This window comes from Haliotis rufescens, unplaced genomic scaffold (genome assembly GCF_023055435.1).
Source record: "Haliotis rufescens isolate VD_foot unplaced genomic scaffold, xgHalRufe1.0.p SCAF_133, whole genome shotgun sequence".
NCBI classification, from domain to species: Eukaryota; Metazoa; Mollusca; class Gastropoda; order Lepetellida; family Haliotidae; genus Haliotis; species Haliotis rufescens.
The window spans coordinates 55,354-74,789 of NW_025963817.1; the positions used below are offsets into that span (position 1 = coordinate 55,354).

Sequence of the window (19,436 nt, forward strand, 5' to 3'; positions counted from 1 at the left end):
CCGTTTTATCACAATATAGATCTTGATTATCGATCAGATCGTTTTGACTGGGCGCCACCATTTTGTGTGAAGCAAACGCAAGTGATACGAGAGGTGGAATCTGATTGGTCCATAGGAGAGGCCACTGGTGGCGCTACGATCGAGCCCAGTAATTCCAGCCTAGTTCGGCAAGGGTGGAAACTGGACTTTTATAGTCAGTTAACTCTCTTGCCTCGGAAAGATGATATTTCCTAGACTCATATTAGGTAATACAAATATGAGCAAAACTATTATTCTCTTTGTTGTTTAACGCCGCTCTCAACAATATTTTAGTTATATGACGGCGCATAACTTCTTTCAGTGGCATTTAGAAGTTGGTGTGATGAAGTAAGACGAGTTCTATGGCTGAACAACTTTTTTATTACAATTAGTGCGACGTTTCGGTGTAGATCCTAACACCTTTATCAAGCAAGTGACGTTCGTTTGAAGTGACTATTTTTATAGAGTAATAACTTTTGATTGCGAAGCTGTTCTACAACTTATGAAACATATTGTATATGATAGCTGGAGCGTGCACAAAGAAGGTAAATGAAGGTAAAAGTAGTTGTTTACGCGTTCAAATTATATTATCTTTATAGAATTTAAAGTAGCTACATCACGACGCGTCCGGTTGACGTGGGAGGGGCGTGGTGCAGGTCGTAGTCTTTAAAAGTTGCCCCACTCCACCCACCCCAGCCCCACCCCCTTCTCGAGCACGGGCATGCTGAAGATCAAGAATTATAACCAGGACGAATCTGGGATTGGAAACCACTATGACGTGAGTCTTGCACGCCTAAGGAACACAACCTGCACAGCGGATTGGACCTCTGGGCTCTCGACTGTCTTGTTATCTTCCCCAGGCAAGGGAGTTAACTGACTTTAAAAGTCCAGTTCCCACCCGGAATTCCTGGGCTCGATCGTAGCGCCACCAGTGGCTATTACGAGTTATGTCCCTTCTATGCCTCTCCTATGGACCAATCAGATTCCACCTCTCGTAACACTTGCATTTGCTTCAAACAAAACGGTGGCGCCCAGTCAAGACGATCTGATCGATAATCAAGATCTATATTGTGATAAAACGGGTCTTACATCGCCAAGTGCATCAAATCACGTGAGCACCTTGATTAAAAACATGAAAAGATTTAGAAAATATCTGTTGACAACGAACTAGCGGTGCACATGCTTTGCAAATCCTGCAGTCGACCGAAATCTGCATGACACTTTACGAACCGGATTTCGATTTCGGTGCGCGATTTTGATTGGACTATACATAGACTCGTTAGTCCAGCCAAAATGTAACTCCATAATACCAACCTAGTTCGGCAAGGGTGGAAACTGGACTTTTACAGTCAGTTAACTCACTTGCCTTGGAAACAGGACTTTTACAGCCAGTTAACTCACTTGTCTCGGGAAGATGCTGTCTGGTCCACTTGACCCTCGACTGACGAGCGATCCCAATCAGATCCCATAAAGAGATCATAGCAATAAGATGATCGTACCTCCAATACTTTTGCATGGATTGACGACAATGGTTGTGCTGCGATCACATTGTGAACGAGGCACAGGGTCCAATGATCAGCGGAGTAGATCTCAGATGAATGTGGCACCGTTAACGCACAGCCAAGGTCGTGACGTTTTATTATTTATTTTTTGCATTTATACAGGATCATACGATAGGAAACATGATGAAGTGAAAAGCCCTTGTTCTATTTCGTGACGTTACGACAGATCCTAATGCTAACTCTTGACACCACATGATTATACAAAGCCAGACTGCAAGATATAAACAACAACAACTCCCGTCTTCTTACAAATACACTCAGGTAACGCACAAATACAAACTTGAGCTTAAATCGTTTCTCACATAAGCCAATGAGACAATGATGTCTTCTAATCATCGGACGACGTTGTTACGTTGTGTTTCTGCCAGTCACGGCATAAGGTAGGGCGTTCACACTATGATGATGTCAGTACAGGTGCTTTAGCCAATCCTGGGGATGCTTGCGACTGTCCCATCTACCTGAACGAAGATCCTAACTCTACTCCGACAGAAGTTCTCCGTGACAAATGAGTCCGCCGGTAGTACAAATACCTGACAACACAATAAAACTATAATATCAAGACACACCCCAGCAATCCCATTTTTGGCTAATAACCATAGACGTCAACATTTTATAGAGTATCCTCAAAAAGGAAAAAAAGACACTATTTTTTAAAACTTTTTTCAACCTTAAACAAATTTACCGGCCTAGTAGTTTCATACCCAAAAAACACAAATTACAGGATTAACTTTTTGATTTCTTGCATAAAATAGATTCATATTGTTCACATTTATCCAGAGTTCTATTTCCATAATAAATATACAATGGTTGACATTCCTTGCATTATGACGTCATTTAGGCGTCTGTAAATAAGTCGAGTCTCGACCAGACAATTAAGTGATTGATATCATGAGCATCGATCTACGTAACTGGGACAAGATGACATGCATCTACCAAGTCAGAGAGTCTGACCACCCGATCCCGTAAGTCGCCTCTTACGACAAGCATAGTCGCCTATTACGGCAAGCATGGGTTGCTGAAGGCCTATTCTACCCGGATCTTCAGGGGTTGGTGTCCATGTAATACATTGTGACCACCCAGTGTTAGTGAACTCTCACACGACATAAAGATGTGTCCATCAGTTTCAGATATGCAGTCTGAGATGAAGCTACATATGTACTTATAGCGAGTTCTAAAAGGTAAATATTTGCAGGTTGAAAGTGATTTGATGTGTGACACCAGACAAACAGACTTCACACATTTCATTCTTATAGGGAATCAAACACCCGGGCCCTCATCCTAACTAGCAAACAGCTTTACCATTAACTACCCCGCCACCCCGCTAAAGTAAGGGGGTGAGGTAAGGTAAAATGGGTCTTAACGTTACTTCCAAGATTATTGCACTTGTACATGCACGCTTGTACTAGTCCGGACTGATGCCGATTTATAGTGCTAGCCCACTGAGATACCATGCCGCAGTTTAACAGAGTTCAGACAGAGTTGACTCTGAGCCGACCAGTTCTTGTTTTAATCCTTTAACTGCCGAGCGCCAGGCAGGGTAACAACAAGAACTATATTTTAACGCATTTTGGCATGACTCGGCCGGGGATCGAACCCCAGACCTTCCGCTCTCCGGGCGGACGCTCTACCCCTAGGCAACGTAGGCGGTCCATCTAAAGTAAGACATTCGTGACAAATGTATATCTGAAGAATAGATGATGTCATTGCATTTTAGGAATGGGGTGAGTTCAGTTTGCAAACCACACAAGAATACGTGTACCTCTAGGTCGGGGTTGTCTTGTCGTATGGCATCCCTTGCATCAACGCCAAGCTAAAAAAACAAATAGATTACCTTAGAATATCCACAGACTAACATTGTTCATTAAACACAGCGAATGAAGCCAAGAAGAAAACCCAAGGTTCGGAGGATACAGACAATCCGTGACTCCGTGTAGCTCGTTGGTTATCATCTTCCCGAGGCAAGGGAGTTAACTGACTATGAAAATCCAGTTTCCACCCTTGCCGGGATTTTCTGGGCTCGATCGTAGCGCCACCAGTGGCTATTACGAATTATGTCCCTTCTTTGTCCCTCCTATTGACCACTATTCCACCTACGAGCGTATAGTCACGCGGGACGCGTTCGTTTGTGCATCTAACCAATCTAAAATATCTCTTGAACATGAGTCATTCTTCAAAAAAGATTATAGTAACCAACATGTATGGTATTCGCGTTTCTTTTGTCCGTGAGTATATAACCAACATTAAAAATAAACAATAAACACTCCACAAATCGTAAACAGGTTTTATCTTTCAGGTTTCATTTCAAAAGGTATGCATCTATGTACTTCCTTCGCTTAAAGTGGGCGCTGTGGTTCACGGTCACTAGTTCTTTTCCAGCCAAGGCCAGGGCGTTGTTTTTTTAATCCACTGCGTGAAACCGAGTGAGTGAGTTGGGTTTTAACGCCACTTTTAACACAATTCCAGTCATATCGCTGCGTGTCAGCTTAATGTGGGAGGAAAGCCCGAAGTAATGCAGGTCTCAGACGTTCACTAATTCGGTGAAACCCACAAGCACGGGTATGGTGCTGACAAACCTAGAAACATAATCGGGGCGAACCGGGATTCGAACCCACAACCATAGGTTTCGCGTGAAACTGAGAGATAATATCCATGACTTATGGAATCAGTAACTGATGATTGACGTTCATCCCAAAGCGCGAGGTAACAAAACGGTGTTTAAGCTACCTGGGTTCAATTGGTCCCAGCGTTAATAGTGTCCTTTTAAGATGTTCAGATGTGATCCTTTGTTACAGGACTCAATTATCCTGATGTGCTGTAGTTTTGCATCAGAGGGTAACTGGCTTCAACGTGAAAACAAACTGACAGACGGTATGGCCCCTTGCATGCACACGAGACGCCATATTCTCAATTATTTCAGATGTTATTTTAATGTCAGCTATACATTATTCGCGTGACAATACTGTGCCCTGACCTCGATACTTACATTTCCCGCTGGACTTGTATAAAGGCCATTGTAGCATGTAGCTAACTGCCAGTCAGCTATAGTACATGTATATGCTGGAGATTAATATCACATAAAAGCATGTGAACTCTCCCAAAGAAGGTATCCTTATGATGCTTCCTCTCACCTTATGAAGAAGCTCTGGCCATTCATCCTTGGTTGGTGCTGCTGCAGGTTCGCGGTGTTCATCCATTGTAAAATGAGCCCTCAAACGATGATCAGACAAAATGGAATGTATATACCATCCACATTTCACAGCTTCAAACAAGTACTACGATATGGGACTAATCTATGCGTGTCCTATTTTCAGACCAAGAATGCACATTATTAAATACGCCAGGGTTTGACAATCGCAAACAAGCGAGTTCTATTCAGGTGTGTGGGATGTAACCTGTTATCCAACAGTAGAGAGGTGTATCCTCTCAACTCGTTATGAATTAGCGACAGTGTTACACGTAATCTACGTGGGCCCAGGACTCGCACAGCCTTCAAACATTTGTATGCATTCTGCATGTTCTATTTAGGACGACACAGTGCACAGGTTGTTAATGTAAAGGCAACAATCTCGTTAGGTTCAAAGTTGAAGTTCCCTTTAGAGTGATCCGCACGCTCTTGCATAGAAATACGTCTACTGAATATGATTATCAGTGAGTGTGCATTTGTGTTTAACTTGCACGTTGCTTGCAACAGGGAACATATTACGGAGACGGATCCTGTTGAAAGAGGGAGCAAACCCAAGTCCTGAACACAAGTATCTGGATTCTCCAGAGTGTTCATCTTCGCTGATGGTCCTACAGTTATTTAATATTTACATCGGAAGGGACATGGGTAAAGGGAAGGAACATTGGTAAAGGGAACAGACATCTGTAAAGGGAATGGACATATGTAAAGGGAACAGACATCTGTAAAGGGAATGGACATCTGTAAAGGGTATGGACATCTGTAAAGGGAACGGACATCTGTAAAGGGAACAGATATCTGTAAAGGGAACAGACATCTGTAAAGGGAACAGACATCTGTAAAGGGAACAGACATCTGTAAAGGGAATGGACATCTGTAAAGGGAACAGACATCTGTAAAGGGAATGGACATCTGTAAAGGGAACAGACATCTGTAAAGGGAACAGACATCTGTAAAGGGAAGGGACATCTGTAAAGGGAACAGACATCTGTAAAGGGAACGGACATATGTAAAGGGAAGGAACATTGGTAAAGGGAACAGACATCTGTAAAGGGAACGGACATCTGTAAATGGAACAGACATCTGTAAAGGGAAGGGACATCTATAAAGGGAACAGACATCTGTAAAGGGAATGGACATCTGTTAAGGGAAGGGACATCTGTAAAGGGAAGGGACATCTGTAAAGGGAACAGACATCTGTAAAGGGAACGGACATCTGTTAAGGGAAGGGACATCTATAAAGGGAATGGACATCTGTTAAGGGAACGGACATCTGTAAAGGGAAGGGACATCTGTAAAGGGAAGGGACATCTGTAAAGGGAATGGACATCTGTTAAGGGAACGGACATCTGTAAAGGGAAGGGACATCTGTAAAGGGAAGGGACATCTGTTAAGGGAACAGAATCTGTAAAGGGAATGGACATCTGTTAAGGGAACAGACATCTGTAAAGGGAACAGACATCTGTAAAGGGAATGGACATCTGTTAAGGTAACAGACATCTGTAAAGGGAAGGGACATCTGTAAAGGGAACAGACATCTGTAAAGGGAACGGACATCTGTAAAGGGAACAGACATCTGTAAAGGGAACAGACATCTGTAAAGGGAGCGGACATCTGTTAAGGGAACAGACATCTGTAAAGGGAACGGACATCTGTAAAGGGAACGGACATCTGTAAAGGGAACAGATATCTGTAAAGGGAACAGATATCTGTAAAGGGAACAGACATCTGTAAAGGGAACGGACATCTGTAAAGGGAACAGACATCTGTAAAGGAAACGGACATCTGTAAAGGGAACGGACATCTGTAAAGGGAACGGACATCTGTAAAGGGAACAGATATCTGTAAAGGGAACAGACATCTGTAAAGGGAATGGACATCTGTAAAGGGAACGGACATCTGTAAAGGGAACGGACATCTGTAAAGGGAACAGACATCTGTAAAGGGAGCGGACATCTGTAAATGGAACAGACATCTGTAAAGGGAGCGGACATCTGTAAATGGAACAGACATCTGTAAAGGGAAGGGACCTATGTAAAGGGAACAGACATCTGTAAAGGGAAGGGACATCTGTAAAGGGAACGGACATCTGTAAAGGTAACAGACATCTGTAAAGGGAACGGACATCTGTAAAGGGAACGGACATCTGTAAAGAGAACGGATATCTGTAAAGGGAACAGATATCTGTAAAGGGAACAGATATCTGTAAAGGAAACAGACATCTGTAAAGGGAGCGGACATCTGTAAAGGGCACTGTATCAGTCTTCCAGCCCAACAGCTTCTATCCCAAATCAACAGCACCTAAACTAAAATCCTAATGGCAGTATGTGTGAGCTACTTATTTAATATTATTAATGATTCTCTTGTAGGGTTTGTTTGTTTGTTTGTTGATTAACTCTGCACTCAGCAATTTTCCAGCTATATGACGGTGGTCAGTTAATAATCGAGTCTGGACTAGACAATACAGTGATTGATGTCATGAGCATCAATCCACTCAATTGGGATACAATGACATGCATCAACCAAGTCATCAAGCCTGACCACCCGATCCCGCTAGTCACGGGTTTCTCCTGTAGGAATAAGTGTGGCATCAGTTCTAGCACATCAGTGTGGATGTGACCAAGAAGGTTTGTTCATCCATGTTAAGGTTGACTGAGTGAGTTGCTTTCAATGCTGCCTTCAGCAATATTCCAGCAATATCACAGCAGGGGACACTAGAAATTAGTTTCACATTTTGTACTCATGGGAACTGAACCACTTTCCTCTTGACAAGTGAATACTTCAACCACTAGGGTACACCATTACCACTCTATGTTTGGGGCCAGTGGGGTTGCCTAGTGGTCAAAGGTTAATTCCCCACATGGGTGCAATGAGTGAAGCCCATTTCTGTGTCCCTCACCATGATATTGCTGGGATTTTGCTTAAAGCGGCGTAAAACCATACTCACTCCTATGTTAGGAAGGAAGTTGAGTATTTGAACCCCTGTTTTACACTGCTTTAAACATTATTTCAGCCTGTCTGACGTTTGTTAGGGTTAAGCCATGAGGGATGATGGTATTTGAGGTTTACTTTGGTGAAACCCACCATCAGATGTGCTGACCATCAAATGTTCATAATCAGTGCGAATCTAAGATTCGAACCAACTTATCTTGTCATGCCAAAGGGACACAACTCCACACAGCCAACTGTTACACCCTCATGGCAACCAACTGTGACCAGCTTGCACCAACAACAGTGTGTGTTCTGAGTGGGTTAGCAACTGCAGGAAAATGTTGATGTAATACTGGTTAAAAAAAAACTGGGGTGTATTATATCACACGCAGGATTGATCATTTCTTACAGATGTTACTTCCAAAACCTTCCCACCCCAACACACCACCCCTAAAACTGCAGTTCATTTTGAAAGGAATCTAAAGACAAGATAATTACCAAGATTACTGCTGACACAAACTGAAGGCAAACACATGGTCAACAACTGATGTGAACACTTAAATGTAAACAGATATTTTATTCAAATTATTGCAGAGAATATACCTATCAACAGAATAAAACATACAGATCTTATGTACAATACACAGTTGACAACACGGTCACTATAACACATGTAGAGGATTATACAGAAGTTCTCTATGTACAAGAAGGCTCATGTCCATCCATCTGACCATGAAAGGCTTAAAACATTTCCAGCCATTGTATTCATAGTGTTTCATACCAGACATTCTTCTTTCCACTAGACAATACATTGTATGTTCCTATTTAGATTTATCTACCCTTGTACATTCAATATTCTAATATATATAACATAATATGTATATTAATATTGCACTAGTGTCCATAGAATCAGTGCATGCTCAAAGCGCTAACATTATTACATCGGTCAATCCATCAGTGTGAACTCGATTTTCATTCTCAGGTCCCTGGGGAGTATACAACCCAAACTGCCTTGTCATACGCTAGAAGGTTAAGTCCCATTCCCATCTCATCCTACCGGGTACCCGTTTTTACTGCAAAATGAATGAAGGCATATTTGAAACAGTCACTTCCCTAAGGACACACGTGCTACATGTGCTTCAGTTTGGGCAGGACCTAAGCCCCAGAAACTCGCAGGACTCTAGCTGAACACAGTCACCCATCCAACTACTCTCTGCGACCAAGGTTGCTTAACTTCATCTGATTTGTGACCTGTGCCCTGAACATAGGACCATGTGCCACCACGTGACCAATACTTACGCCTGCATACATATATTTATCTGTGCATGAACACTTGTACAGTGTTGGAAACAGCCCTATTCCCTAATCCTGTATCTTCATAGAACAACTACTTATTTTGTAGAAAGCTACTGGTCTGGCCTTCTGAAGATCTATTCTCGAGGTGTAACGAAATGGTGGGGTGGCAATACAATACGTATCCCAATACTGTGACACGATTTGTATCCCAATACAGTACTTTTATTGATATTTATTCTTTTTGCGGGTGAACCACAAGCTTATAACATGACAAACACTGCCCAACTCTTTAATGTTTTTATTACAAAGAAGTTGAGAGGACATTACCAAAGCCTATCACTGATTTACTGTTCAAAAACTGATAATAACTAATCTGTTAATATTCATGTGTTTTACACGAACATAACTTGTAATATAATGTATTCTATGTATCTCGATACAGGGTTGTAATTCAATATATTGTATCGTGGGCTTTGTATCGCCTTATCATTACTACACTAATTTTATTCACATAGTACATGCAAGGAATAGTCTACAAAGTCTATCTTGGAAAGCTTCACACAGCAAAAAATAAGTTGTGTAACCTGTGTAACACTGGTATTACCTACAAACAAAACCAATTTCACAATGACCTGGAAGATTCATTTCTATGAGTGAGTGAGTTGGGTTTAACGCCGCTTTTAACAGTATTCAAGTTATATCGCGGCGTGTCAGCTTAATGTGGGAGGAAAGCCCGAAGTGATGCAGGTCTCAGACGTTTACCACTTCGGTGAAACCCACAAGCACAGGTATGGTGCTGACAAACCTAGAAACACAGTCAGGACGAACCGATATTCGAACCCACAATCATAGGTTTCTGGCGTGCCCAAAGGACACAACTCTGCACAGCGAATCGCGGCGCCTTAGATGACTGGGCCACCTGTGCCCCCCCTCATTTCTATGACATATATTTATTGAGAAAACGAGTATGAAACTTTCTTGTGAACTGAATTGTTTTGACATACATAAAACAATAGGGACTGTCACTGATCTTGCAACCTATTATCTAAACAGCAAAGCATGTTACCCATACATTTTGACTTTTTTTCAAAGTTATCATTTCAACACAAAGTACCTAATCTGAATGTTTTGGATTCGTTCTTCAGATAAGTTGCATATTTCATCCTACTCACAATGTATTACTTATTATAACTTCGTTCTTATGACTTCTTTAATTTCCTTTTTTGACTCTGTCATCACTTATCACTGATACAACCAGTTTAGGTTTGGCTCAACGGTGTTAAATAACGTGCAATAATAAATGACTTTCTTATTTCAGTCGCAGCTTTGAATGAAGATTATTTTTTATTGAAGTTTTCAAATCATATGTTCGACTGTCACATGGTCAACACAATACAATATAATACTTAATGCAGTCCTGAAAGGAAGCACCAATAACACATGTGCGGATGTTGCAAATCATATTATAAAACCACTCCTACACAATGCTTCACATCAAAATAGTATACCCGGTAGAGACTTACACAATGCATATCATCAGCCAATCAGGTGAAAGAATTCTCCACTCTGCTTGACAATCACCTTGAAACGCTCAAACCAAGGTAATAAGCAGGTAATATCCTCAGCACACAAACATTATGATTTTAACTGACTTCATGTTGCCTGTAGATAAAATCAAATCTCAGAATTGGTAAATCTTTATTCTTATTTTTATGAAAATATACTTCTGTGAGAAAGTTAATGAACATCAAGGAGTTTGATCAATGTTTGAGTAACTAATTATTTTCTAGAATATTTACCAATGAAAACAGTTATTTTTTCCCCATGTGCCTAATAAACAAGGCTCTGAAATAGTTAAGATTACATGAAGTTTGTACAACAGCCTGTTACTCTGCTTCCTTGAATTGTAAAAATTAATACTGGATACACTAGCTACATGCACAAATATATCAATACATTGATTTCATATTTCTCTATCTAACTACATATAAATATATTATTGCAAAAAAGGTAATCTCACTGCATTAACAGAATCAGATCGAGTGACAATACAGGCAAGTCAATGTACACTTGGACACATCTAAAAACCTTCAAACAAATTCCCATGGAGCATAATCACATTGTTGAGGACACTTGAGCTAATTCTTTATAATAACATAACAACTTAGAAATAGTTGCATGTAAATTAACCTTAGAATTCTTTCACAATCTTTCAACACCAAAACAGGAACATTTGACTCACAGTTGCTTTACAAAATATATTCCATAAAAAAACAGAAATACATATATACACAAACAATTTCAGGATCAGTTTCTGTTCTGACTTCACTTGTTAAACAAGACATTATTTCTTGAACATGAATAGCATGTAAAGCAACAGACAAACTTACAAGTGAGTGAGTAAGTTGGGTTGACATAAGGTAGCTTGAGCAGGACTGGGCCTGCTCCACAAAGCAATCTTAGCGATACGACTGCTGTAATATGGGAGTTACAATCCTCTTAGCGCTAAGATGGCTCTGTGTGACAGGTCCCTGGGCGCTCAGTGAGGTAAGGTGACACAGAATCAAGTAGGACACAGATACCAGAGCAGCTTTTCCATGTGGTCGTCATCCAAACACTATTTATACCCTGCAGCCATTGTGACCACCGGATCCTCAGTTACTATAGTTACAACATGCATGAGGTATTCTTGCACTGGCGAAATCATGTCCTGAAGATGTTGGATAATTCATGTGACAAGATGTTGATAGTTGATGAAATAACTGATCACATTATTGAAAACATTTCTGCAAACATCTGGCTATCTCCTGCTGGACAGAACAAAAAGTTCTTAATATCTTAACGGTCTGAATCTTAAGATTACTACGTGTAAATTCCTAGACCAGTGCTAACATGAGAATCAACCACTTTAAAAGTTGTTCATAATCATTTTAGAAAGTTGATTGGTCTACCTTGGAATGTGGCATGTCTGTTGTAAATTCAAGTGTGAAGATTGGGAAATCCTCAACTTCATTATCCCTTATAGAGAATTCCAAAAAATGAAATGTCCTTGAATACTTATCATTTGCTGCAAGTGCATACTGGGTGCATGTTGTGATGTGAAATGAACGTCATGATGTGGTATAAGAAACACAGGCATCCAACATGCAACAGACACTTGTGCTGAAGTCAAATGAACTTAGTGACTTTTTATCTGAATAGTAGGATAGGCATGAACATTAATGAATGCAGAAATTGGTGCACGTCAAGACATGGAGTCGATACGAACATGTTATCCTAAGTTTATGCAAAGCTGATGACAATGATGTAACAATGTAATGTACATTGTTACATCATATACTGTAAGGGACCGACTATTCCATATTCAGGCTGAGGGTGGTGGGGGTTTGGGATGTAGTGTTGTGGGGGTGAAGTTTACCCACACACACACACACACACACACACACACACTAATATTGCTGGACATCCTGAAAAATGTTCTTCTTTCAGAAACAGAAATAAGAATGGCTTGGAAGACAATAATATTTCGCCTTTGGCTTTACATGCAATATTTTTCTGAACATGCTGAAACACTGACATTCAGCATGTTCAGGGAGAGTAAATTGCACAAAAACTCATTTTATGTAATGAAGTAGTATTCTGTCTCTCACAGAAGTTCCAAACTCCCCATGCCTGAGTATGAAATGGTTGGTCCCCAACTTTGTGTCACAACCACAGCTTAATCAGCACATTGTATGTTGCAGCTGTTAAATACATATCAAGGCCAGGATATGGCAAAATAGTTGGTGATGTGTATTCGAACAAATTTTCAACTTATCATATCTCTTTAATATTTGGGTCTGTTACCAAAATACAAAATTGAGCTTTGTTTAGTATATATTTTTAAGTCTTGAGCATAACAACTTTATTGAGATTCATTTACCATGCTTAAGGGAACTCATGTCTGTAGGTCACACAAGCACACACTGATGTGTTAATGCTTAAGGGAACTCATGTCCGTAGGTCACACAAGCACACACTGATGTGTTAATGCTTAAAGGGAACTCATGTCCGTAGGTCACACAAGCACACACTGATGTGTTAATGCTTAAAGGGAACTCATGTCCGTAGGTCACACAAGCACACACTGATGTGTTAATGCTTAAAATAAATGGAATGTACAGGTCAGGAAACACACAACAACAAAAACATTACCAAAAAGAAATACCATAGCATGAAGTTTAGTGAGCATGTAGACAACGATCATTGGCTAGGACTGTTTTCAAAGAACAATCCCCCTCATAACTGCTACAGTCCTAGGTTCTGATATTGATGTCCAGTTGAACACAAGTTTAATGATAATGAACAAAAAAATGTTACGGATCATGAATATTTTAGGGGATAATTTTTATCAAATTGTGTGCACAGTATCACTACAAAAAATATCCCCAAAACTATTCATGAACACTAACTTTTCTTTTGTTTAGTATATTTTATAACATAGTAATCATTATGATCATCATCCAAAGTGATCTATAGAATAGAAAATCAAGAATTATTTACCAAATATTCTCCTGGAGTAATGTGAAAAGGCACAGATGTAGCTGGTAATCTGTCCTTGGCAATGTCTTCAGTTGTTAGCATATTCCAGCACTTAACATGAGCAAACAACCATTCCCTTTGTAAAATAGAGCATACATCACTTCAAATATCACAAATATCTACAAAAAGACACACTGTGAATAAAGGCTCACACAAGAACTTTCACAACATTCACCACTGAAGCTATATTGCATATATATACATAAACAGCACATGACAAAATAACATGGTGTGTACAGCTTTCCATATGAAGCAGAATATCCTATTTCATTATCAAAGAACATTTCCACACAATATATAACTCAAGCTCCTTCCCAGCGCGTGACACCTCTGTTACACTCTCTGTAACATCGCTGCCACCAGTGTGGGTGCGTCAATTACAAAAACTTGAAATTTGCCCTCTAACCCCAAATGTAGTAACGTTGACACTTTTGTTTATGTCTTTGGGAATGCCATCATAGTGAAGTTTGAAAAGGTTTACGACTGACCATATTTCCCAGATGAATTTACCTTTTTGTTTCTTCAATCAGATTGGTTCGAGATTACAGACGAATGGAAAATCCACTAACTTCTCCCTTACATTCTTACTATATCAATTACATGATAGTTGTAATGAAATAGAAATTCAAATTGACAAAGAAAGAAAGTAATTTAGCAGGCGTAAGTGTATTCGGCGACACGACAGTCGTCAGTTGTTTGTAAACATAACGGTCATTCGGCTGTGAGTTCAACTCCAAGCATGGATGTGATCATCTATCACTGTGGGGAGTTTTGACTGGTGGCAGCGATAGTATAGAGAGCTCTGCAAACGGGATATATGTGAGGAGTTTGTATAACTTACTAAAGGGAGACAACTATAGCATAAATAGATACATACTGACATTGGAAACGTTATGGGTCAAAAGTTAATTTTCAAGCTGCTCTGACTTCTCCCTTAACCATACTGTTACCATTACTGCATATGTAGTAGGCGCTTAATCATGGTAATATATACACAAATAACAATGGCTGATTCAGTCTGACTGAGTACTAGGAGTCAAGTGGCTTGTCACCAGAGAAAATGATGGGGCACATGTTAAATCAGGGCCTGGAGACCAATATTAATCACAAACTGAGGGGCATGTTATTTTTATTGTTCAGTGACTCTGACCTCAGGCAAAATGAACAATTATACATTATTATTTTTTATAAAGTTATCCAGGCAGAATATCCAGAAAAGATATTTTCTTCAAGCATGTTACTTTTGCAGTTCTTGATTTGCCAATCCTAAACTGAAGCAATTTGAAAATCAGAGTCTAAAATAAATTATTGAAAAAAAAGTTATCACCAATGACTGTATGGTGTTGATAATAAACTTATCTATTGTATTGCAATGAGTTTAATGCCAGTAGCCATGGTAACAACGTTGATCAGAATCAGTCACACAATAAGAAGGCCAACATTTACAGTATTCTTTAACATACTGACACAAGACTTGACTTGATTTATTTATCATCTCAACTGAAACATTATATTAGATGTTGTTTCTACAGAAACATTAACCACATAATCCAATGCAAAGCACCTGACACCATCAGTGATTTACAGTTCCTTCAAAAAACCCTGAGACTTCATTGATCAGCCATACTGAGAGCACCAATCACTTCAGGGCACAAGGGATCACCATTTAGTGTGACTGAGTGAGTATCGTTTTACGCTGCTTTCAGCAAAAAACCAAAACTTTTACAGCGGGGTCACCAGGAATGGGCTCCAACCATTGTACCCTTGTGGGGATCAAACCCAGGCCTTCAGAGTGACAGGCAACAGCTTTAACCACTAAGCTACCCCACGCCCCTGATTAACATCAGACAGTCACAAACACTGACTGTACATCATGGCAAACTGACTAAAAACCTGTGTCCATACAATGCCATCTGTAAAGAAGCCTCATATTAGATTGAATAACATATGATATATAATATTTTATTATCATTTAACTAAATCACAGGATTTGTGTAGCATTAGCCGAAGAAACCTGTGTTCATTTTAATTTGTTAGACTCGGATCAGTCCTAGTTTTACAGTTAACCAGTAGCCAGTTTGCCTTTTTGTAGTTAACCACAATGGCTGCCTCCATGAAAGAGGTGGAACACCATGTGCTCATGAACAAATTAATTTGTTATAATCTAAGCAGCTGTTAAGATTTTCCGGTAAAAACTGATCCAACCACTTATTTTCAGCATTTCATACCAGTATTGATATGATATTATTTTCATATTACAGAACAGTATAGTATAATATAGCTGGCATATTCAGCTAAGTAATCTGACACTAGTGTCACATCAGCAATTTGTAAATATGCATGCTTACAAATGACAGTGAATTTAATGTGTTGATACAAGTACCAGTTGTTTCGTAACACATGTGGGCACTAAGGCGACTATTTTCTTGGATGGATTAGAAAAACAAATAGTTCCAGTCTGTCAACTACCTTGCCTTAGGAAGATTGAATTCTATATAATCACAAACTCAGTTATTGTCCCTTGAAGTCTGTTATATCAAAACCTGATGTCATGGTCAATCATTAAAGATTACTTATCATACATATTCATGGAATATATTAATAGATGTCAGCAGATTTAATTTGTAAATTCTGGGAAAAAAGTGTTTTTATCAAAACTTGCCGAACTCATGATAACACAATACACTACATTAAATAAGATATAACTACTCATCAAAACAATACTTTAAATATTGGGTAGATTGCTTTGGGTAAGTGAGTTGAGCAGTGCCTCGCACATTCTGTGTAAGATGAAGATGAAGAAAAGGAAGAGAGCAAACTCTATTTCCAGTGTTTGAATAAAGGGGTCTGGGGTCCTTGGGGTTTTCTGTGATAGTTGAACCTGGGGATATAAACACTACAGTTGTAACTGTAAATATTAGGTGAAAATGAGCTGATGTGTGTTGGGCTAACACCTAAGAATATTCTCTGAGGTAACAGTAACTAGTTTCGGGCTTGATTGCTCTCTTTAGACTGATATATATATAACTCCACATATACTGATGTGATTAAATGGGCCTTTGAGCTCAACACAATCCACCCGAAAGGCAAGATGACAAGAACTATCCTGGAGTTCCCAAGCACATTCTAATGTCCGTTTAAATATCAGGGCTGGGACAACGACCCCTTGACTTTCATACTCAATTTGAACATTGTATCTCTCTCAGCTGTTTGTCTCATGTTAAATACACTGTAGGTAATAAAGATGATCTGCAAGACAAGAATTGTTGAAGTGATATGGCTGGATTACAGTCATATTTAGGCTGCTGAGGATTATAATTCACCACTGATCATGCCAATGGTTAGTTGTTAGTATATCATGGCATATAAAGTCAGCAGAACCATTCCAGAGTTTCAAACAGGTCTGAAATTCATCCACTAAAAAAACACTTTGTCAAGAGTCCCACTGATATCTGCCAGTCTTGGACAGGCACGGAGGTAATGTTTCCATGCACCAACAGCACTGACTTCAGGATGGGAGGATGCTGTCTCCTTGCGGTCTACTTGCTGTCGACACACATGGCGATGCAGCCACTGAGGGTCATGCAGCAGCACAAGCTGCCGAACATGATGTAGGTGGCTGTGATCAGCCAGAATGCAAACCAGTACAGTGTGTGGTCACAGTAGTCCTGCGACGTCGGATCTGAGCTGAAGTGGCCATGGGTTCTGTATACCCACACATTACCTGTAAAAAAAAAGGTTAATGAAGTTATCATTTGATTTTTCTAATCCATCAACAATAATACTGTAATTTTATTAGAAAGAACAAAAAAGAAAAAATTCCAAAACCATAAGTCAGCAGTTCACCACTTGATTGATAAATGAGGAAATACAAAAGATTCATGAGTTATGCTCTGGAAATGGACTACAATATTCCTAAATAGCAAGTGACACCAGTTAGGGCTTGACTGATATCTGAAAATTTGACCAAGAAATATTGAGCATATTGTGCCCTTGACCATGTTGAGCATATGCTCCAGAAACAAACCCAACCCTCATTTGAATTTGTTGTCATGGAAACCATAAAATAAAATTCAAAAAGGCAAAAGGCAACAGTACACGGCTAGGTTAACTAACATCTGTGCAATGTTTGGTCAAGAAATATTGACCTATCTTTGCTCTGGAAACAAAACCTTACAGATGGTAGTTCCTAAAAAAACATCAACATCCTAGCAAAAACATTGACCATTTCCAACAACTGCACAATGACTTAATGGGAAACATTAAAATCAAAAAGACAAAATTTGAATCTTACAAAAATGAATTCCACAACTCCACATTTGATAGGGACATTTCTGTATTGATAAAGAAATAACAGAAATGTTGTTATCAAAAGTTTAAAAGTATATTATTGTGAATAACTTTGTAAGAGACAAAGAAAAGTAAAGCAGAGTGGGTACACAGTTCTACCAAACAACCCACTTGACTTGTCGATGGAGGTATCTCACCTGCGATGAACCAGGCAAACATGAACGTGTTGAGGATGGCCTCACATGGGTTTGTTTTCTTCTTTCCCTCTTCTCCTTCTGTCTCCTCCGATTTCTGGCAACAACATCGCTTCACTAAACTCATTAAACTTTGTAATGACCACACACTACCAGCAACAAGCAGATATATTGGAATGTAGCGCTCGGCAGGGCAGTTATCCAGATGGATTGAACCTGGAAAATACATATAGATTATTATACGAGCGTGTGTGTCATACTGATTTTACAAAACGAGTATCAGAATTATTGTATTTCCCGAGCGAGAGCGAGGGTAATACATGAATTGTTACTCCATGTATACAAGTTTCATAAAGTCAGTTAGATTCACTTGCGAGTGTAATAAGTTCTTTATTGCCCTTTATTTCTTAATCCTTTTGAGCTCCCCTGTAACAAAATGCACTTATCATGACCACTATCTTAAAACACACATTCGTTAAATGACGTCAACAATCATCAGCTATGACATCGTTTCTAGTGTGACAAAATTTACGTCACAATAAGATTCAAATGACATCAACAATGGCATCCAGATGCCATAAACCACACACTGGTGTGTGTGAAGTGATATTTGCACCAGTGTCTAGGAATTAAAAGAACTTGGTTATTTCTAACACGATGGGAAATAAAGAAGTTTAGATACACATGAACACAATGTCATGTAGATAATTAACTTGGCACCTCACAGAAACTTGGTACCTGGGCAACATGAAATATAAGTAAGTTATTACCATGAGCACAAGTGAGTGAGTGAGTGAGTGAGTGAGTGAGTGAGTGAGTGTTAAGTGAGTGAGTGTTGATTGTGTGAGTGAGTGAGTGTTGAGTACCTGAAACTTGGTACCTGGGCAACATGAAATATAAGTAAGTTATTACCATGAGCACGAGTGAGTGAGTGAGTGAGTGAGTGAGTGAGTGAGTGAGTGAGTGAGTGAGTGTTAAGTGAGTGAGTGTTGATTGTGTGAGTGAGTGAGTGTTGAGTACCTGAAACTTGGTACCTGGGCAACATGAAATATAAGTAAGTTATTACCATGAGCACGAGTGAGTGAGTGAGTGAGTGAGTGAGTGAGTGAGTGAGTGAGTGAGTGAGTGAGTGAGTGTTAAGTGAGTGAGTGTTGATTGTGTGAGTGAGTGAGTGTTGAGTACCTGAAACTTGGTACCTGGGCAACATGAAATATAAGTAAGTTATTACCATGAGCACGAGTGAGTGAGTGAGTGAGTGAGTGAGTGAGTGAGTGAGTGAGTGAGTGAGTGAGTGAGTGTTAAGTGAGTGAGTGTTGATTGTGTGAGTGAGTGAGTGTTGAGTACCTGAAACTTGGTACCTGGGCAACATGAAATATAAGTAAG

At 39.7% G+C, this 19,436-nt stretch overlaps 2 protein-coding genes across 2 annotated transcripts in view; both read right to left on the bottom strand.

The window, feature by feature from the left end:
- Nucleotides 1-1,639: 1,639 nt before the first annotated feature.
- On the bottom strand, nucleotides 1,640-5,042 carry LOC124114647 (subtilisin-chymotrypsin inhibitor-2B-like). Its single transcript, XM_046475320.2, has 3 exons — nucleotides 4,709-5,042; nucleotides 3,340-3,390; nucleotides 1,640-2,110 (listed from the first exon to the last, which is right to left on the bottom strand). Exons 1-3 carry the CDS (start codon nucleotides 4,772-4,774, stop codon nucleotides 2,000-2,002), a joined length of 228 nt encoding a protein of 75 aa, XP_046331276.2. The 5' UTR covers nucleotides 4,775-5,042; the 3' UTR covers nucleotides 1,640-1,999.
- A 3,202-nt stretch (nucleotides 5,043-8,244) lies between these two features.
- Nucleotides 8,245-19,436, bottom strand: part of LOC124114644 (transmembrane protein 272-like) — a 30,595-nt gene continuing 19,403 nt past the window's right edge. The window contains exons 5-6 of the mRNA XM_046475319.2: nucleotides 18,057-18,269; nucleotides 8,245-17,293 (exon numbers count right to left, since the gene is read on the bottom strand). Coding sequence (XP_046331275.2) covers nucleotides 17,109-17,293; nucleotides 18,057-18,269 — 398 coding nt within the window. The 3' untranslated portion in view covers nucleotides 8,245-17,108. The remainder of the gene's footprint in view (nucleotides 17,294-18,056; nucleotides 18,270-19,436) is intronic.